Genomic DNA, 5,185 nt, shown 5'->3' with positions numbered 1-5,185 from the left:
ATGCTAGCTTTTAAGTTCAAGCGCCATATCAGAGACAGGACTCATACCACAGACCCTGAAAAATGGCTTGGCCAAAACCAGAACCGTTTTCTTCATTCTTACCACTAGCTGCAACTCCTAGAGCAACATAAATGAAGCTGCCTGGTTTATGATAGCTCTTCCTGCTCACAGTGGTTGAGTAGAAGGAAAATAGGGGGAAAGAGGATAATTTTAAAAGGTGGGTACATTTAAAGCTTAAAAGGTGGGTACATTTAAAGCTTAAGCCTATTATACAATGCACTATGAAACCTGAACATCACTATGATGACCCAGGATTAACCTGCAAGTAGGAACACCACCTTCCTGCCCCGGCAGTTCATGGGATGCTCATCTGCACGTGTCTCTGATGCCTCATTCTCGGTCACCTTTGGCTTTAATATGCCACGTTTGATCCATCAGGCACCAGGACCTAACTATTTCATTCTACACTCTGAACAGGATTACGGCAGCATGGTGATGCTTTCAAAATTCAGTACACCACGGGTGATACCCACAGTGCCTCACACCTTTGAACTGCTCGAAAATTTGCACTATTAATACATCAAAGCCTACAAGAAAAAAAAATAATAATAAAAGCACAATCAGAGGTAATTTTCTTTAAAACGCTTCAGGAACCCTTTAGGGTGCTTCTGATTAAATCAAAAGCAAAAAGCGCCTGTTCGTTACGCCCAGCCGCGGCAGGGGGCTGTGGCCGTGCACCCCGACGGCTCCTGTCCCGCCGCCGTTCAGCACCACGGACGCCGACGGCGCGTCCCCGGGCCCGCGCCCACCTGCGGCAGTGGGACCCCCCCTCCTCCCCGGAGAAAAACAACTTTTTAAATTACGTTATTAACTTTCTCCCGGCCTTTTCCTGGGGCGCCAGTGCGTTTTTTTCCCCAGGGGCTGGAGGTCACAGAAAGGGCAGTGATGGAATTTTCTTGTCAGTTTGGGATATGAAATAAAAAGCTCCATGAGCTCAACCCTCCCAAACTTTTTATAGCTTGATTTTCATTACAGCTGTACATTTCAAGTTCAGAGTGCAAATTAAAAAAAAAAAAACCACAAACAAAAAAAAACCCAAAAAACCAACCAAACAAACACCAAGAGAGGAAAATGCTTTTTGTTGAAATAAACTGGTCTTAGACCATTGATCATCATCAATGATTCCTGATTTTAAAAGACAAATAAAGTAGGCCATGCAGAGATAAAGATAAAATTATTTTTCTTTAAAAGTACTGAGAAAACACATTGCAACTCGCCATACATCTCCTCTTTAAGCACGTTTTCCTCCAGACTCATGTAAAGTACCTGCACCACCTCTGAAACGCTTGTACCTTCACCTAAGGACCTACCGCTGTGACTGTCCTGCGGGTGGAAAAGACTTTGCCCAGTTCACGGTTCCAAAACGTCCTGCCAAGCCAAAAGCTGCAGGGCTGGCAGCCCCCGGGCCCACCAAGCCCCCACTCCACGCACTCCCAAAGAGTAACGGGCTTTTCGATGGACAAGGAGAACATTTCTCGGGTTGGCACCGACAGGTTTCTGCGAAGGCAGCGTGCATTGCTTCTCACCGTGAGCTGGGAGCCCTGGACATACCGCCAGGCCCCGAAGGAACTCCTGCCCCCCGGGCACGGTGCGGCCCTCGGCTCCCCCTCAGCGGCTCCCCCCTGCCCTCGGGGGTCCCGCTCCCCATCCCCAGGGGGACACCCCACAGGCAGTTCCTCTGGGCGTTCGGGAGAGCCGCACCCGGCCCTCGCCGATGAGCTGACCCTCCGCGCCCGTTACCGCGCCTCACGTTCTCTGGGCCGAGGAACGCGTCTGCGAGGCCACCGGCGCTACCGGCGGCGCTCCGGCGCTCCCCGGCCGCGCCACGCCGCACGGCCCTGAGGCCCGGTGCCGCTCCGCGCCGGCCGCCCTGCGCTCGCCGGGCTCTCGCCGGTGGGTGCGGGCGGGGGGGAGGGCGGCGGGCCGCGGGGGGGGGGCTCACCTGCAGGAGGCAGCGGCCGGGCGCGGCGTGCTCGGGCAGGCGGCCGCGGTAGACCTGGCGCTCGAAGCGGGGCTCGTTGTCGTTGGCGTCCTCGACGCGGACGCTGAGGCGGCAGGCGGCGGCGCGCGGCGGGCGCCCGCCGTCGCGCGCCACCACGCGCAGCTCCAGCGCCGCCTGCCGCTCCCGGTCCAGGCGGGCGCGCGTGCTGACGGCGCCGCTGCGCGCGTCGATGCGCAGCAGGGCCAGGGCGGCCGGGTCGCCCTCCAGCGCGTACCGCACCTCGGCGTTGGGCGAGCCCGGCTCGTCGGCGTCGGAGGCGCTGAGGCGGAGCACGGCGGTGCCGGGGGAGGCGGCCTCGGAGACGGCGGCGCGGTAGTGGGGCTGCGCGAAGGCGGGCGCCTCGTCGTTGATGTCGGCGACGCGCAGCAGCAGCGGCTCCTCAGCGGAGAGCGGCGGCGCGCCGCCGTCCGTGGCCACCAGCCGCAGCTCGTAGAGGTCGCGGCTCTCGCGGTCCAGCGGCCCCGCCACGCAGAGGAAGAAGACGCCGGCGCCGGCCGGCCGGAGCGCGAAGGCGCCGTCGCCGCCCAGCAGGGCCAGCGCGATGCCGCCGCCGCCCTCCGCCCCGCCGCCCTCGTCGGCGTCCGAGACGGAGACGCGGGCCACGTAGTCGCCGGGCCGCGCCCCCTCGGAGACCCGCGGGCCGCCGCTCTCGGTGAGGTAGAGCAGGCGGATGGCGGGGCGGTTGTCGTTCACGTCCAGCACGGCCACGGAGACGAGCGCGCTGGAGACCTCGGGCTGGGCGCCGCCGTCCCGCGCCTCCACGACCAGGCGGTGCAGGGCCCGCGCCTCGCGGTCCAGCGGGCGGCGGAGGCGCAGCACGCCGCTGCGCTCCTCCACCGCGAAGTAGCCGTCGGGGTCGCTCTGCCGGCGGTTGATGGCGTAGCGCACCTCGCCGTTGGCGCCCAGGTCGGGGTCGGTGGCCCGCAGGCGGCAGACGGCCGTGCCCGGCGGCGCGTCCTCCCGCAGCCGCGCCCGGTACTCGCCGCGGCTGAAGGCGGGCGCGTTGTCGTTCTCGTCCAGCACCCGCACCCACACCCGCAGGCGGCCGCTGCGCCGCGGGCTGCCGCCGTCCCACGCCTCCACCACCAGCCGGTGCACCTCCGCTCGCTCGCGGTCCAGCCGCCGCAGCAGCACCAGCTCCAGCGGCTCCGGCCGCCCGTAGCGCAGCTGGAAGAGCGGCGGCTCCCCCGCCGCGCCGCCCTCCTCCAGCAGCGCGTAGCCCTGCGTGCCGAAGCGGCCGGCGTCGGGGTCGCGGGCGGCCGGCAGGCGGAAGGCGGTGCCGGGCGGGCTGAGCTCGGAGACGTTGAGCTGCAGCCGGTCCCGCGGGAAGCGCGGCGGGTGGTCGTTCACGTCGGTGACCGCGATCTCCACCTGCACCACCTCGCCGCGCAGCGTGGCCGCCGCGAAGCTGTAGCGCGCCCGCCGCTCCCGGTCCAGCCGCCGCGCCGTGCGGATGATGCCCGTCTCCGGCTGGACGTGGAAGTCCGCCAGCACCGCCGACTCGCCGCTGCCCTCCGACAGCAGGAAGCCCCCCGGCGGCCCCGCGCCCTCCGGCAGCCCGGCGCGGATGTCCCCCACCAGCGTCTCGGCCGGCAGCCCCTCGTCCACCGCCAGGCTGAGGTTATACACCGGCGCCGCTCCGCCGCCGCCCGCCGCGCACAGCCACAGCGGCACCAGCAGCGCCAGCGCCCGCCCCGTCGGGGGACCGCCGCCTCGCCCGCCCCTGCACCTGCCGCCCCGCAGCCGCCCCGCCATGCCCCGCCGCTAAGCCGGCATCGCGGGCAGCCCGCACCGCGCCGCGCCGCTCCCCGGCAGGTGGCTTCGCCCCGCCGCCTCGGGAGGCAATCCCAGCCGCCGCCGCCGGTGCTGGGAAGGACAAGCCTGTGCGAGGGGGCGGGGAGGGCGGCTCCCCTCCGCCACCGCCCCGCGCAGCCCCCGCCCCGCCGCCCCCCGCCGCCCCCGCCGCGCTGCCGGGGCTGGCGTCCCCCGCGGGCGCAGTGTTCACGGGCACGTCGCTGCTCTGCGGCCGCCCTGAGCCCGGAGAGGTCTTCACCGACACCGATTCCTCGGGGGGCGGGGGGGGGCATGGCGGGAGGGGACCAGCTGCCTTAGCTGGGATGGGGGAAAGCGGTGGCTGGCGCACGGGCTGCCTCTGGTTGCGGAGGCATGCCTCGGGAAGGACGAGAATTTAAATGAGCCAGAAATTTGCAAGGATAAACGGGTTTGCTCAGTTCAGCAAGGATTTTTCTTGCCTTAATATTCTGGTCCTCGTTTTCCGCGAAAAGGCTTGCTCGTTATCCTAGCATTAGGTCAGTAAATAGCGCTCAGCGCAGCAGGGAAGCATTTACCAGAAATAAGCTGTAAGTAGAAACTTCCATCAGCTTCAGTGAGAGCGGTATTGCCTGCCTTTCTCACTGTTCGTGACTCCCGTATCTAGCTGGGAGTGGTCTAAGAATGAATTAGTGTTTCTTCAGTGACACTGAGAATATACAGCATCATATAAATGCTAAGTAGCAGGCATCCATCTTTCCATGAAAGCTAAGTACAATGCTTCAACAGTTACCAGTCTCTTGCTGCTCCCACTGGTCCTTTACCAAATTTAATTTCAACATTCTGGCAAGAGTTGGGTCAGCGAAAAGTAAATTCACTCTGGGACAGATAAGTAAAACCAGGGCAAAGACAATAAAGTGGCAGGAGGAGTTACTGCAGCTCTGTCCTCCCCTACCAAGGGCACTTGGCAGGGCAGCTGTTCTGCTGGTGGCCACTTTGCGAAGTTTGTTTATTGCAAAGTTGCTCCAAGTTGCAGAAAAGCCACCCAAGCACTGCTGCCAGAGCAGCCATTCCCCGAGGAGGGGACAAAGCTGCTGCAACAGCCCTTGATGTATCCGGGCAGGGAAGGAGAAGGGGAAGAGAAGCGAGTGGTTTTTCCAACACTGTCGGGACCCGACAGTTCTGCATATCCAGGTGAGAGGAAGAATTAGGTTCTAAAGTAAGTCCAGAAGTCTTGGTGCACATGTGTGTCTGCATGCATGGGAGGGGAGACACAGGAGATTGTATCCACTGGATCTGACTTGCCTCCTTACACAGAGAGACAGGGCTAAGCAAAACCTAGATTTTATCAGA

At 63.1% G+C, this 5,185-nt stretch overlaps 1 protein-coding gene across 1 annotated transcript; it reads right to left on the bottom strand.

The window, feature by feature from the left end:
• Positions 1 to 501: 501 nt before the first annotated feature.
• On the bottom strand, positions 502 to 3,904 carry LOC130143710 (protocadherin-23-like). The gene is made up of 2 exons (XM_056326563.1): positions 1,612 to 3,904; positions 502 to 587 (listed from the first exon to the last, which is right to left on the bottom strand). Exons 1-2 carry the CDS (start codon positions 3,815 to 3,817, stop codon positions 502 to 504), a joined length of 2,292 nt encoding a protein of 763 aa, XP_056182538.1. The 5' UTR covers positions 3,818 to 3,904.
• Positions 3,905 to 5,185: the final 1,281 nt, after the last annotated feature.

Source organism: Falco biarmicus, chromosome 1 (genome assembly GCF_023638135.1).
Source record: "Falco biarmicus isolate bFalBia1 chromosome 1, bFalBia1.pri, whole genome shotgun sequence".
NCBI classification, from domain to species: Eukaryota; Metazoa; Chordata; class Aves; order Falconiformes; family Falconidae; genus Falco; species Falco biarmicus.
The sequence above is the reverse complement of the archived record's forward strand: the minus strand, read 5'-3'. Positions and strand labels throughout refer to the sequence as shown.

Coding starts and splice junctions, on each gene's coding strand:
- LOC130143710 (XM_056326563.1), bottom strand. CDS start 3,817: ATGGCGGGGCGGCTGCGGGGCGGCAGGTGCAGGGGCGGGCGAGGCGGC. Junction 588..1,611: donor AGTTCCTTCGGGGCCTGGCG/GTATGTCCAGGG, acceptor TTTTTCTTGTAG/GCTTTGATGTATTAATAGTG.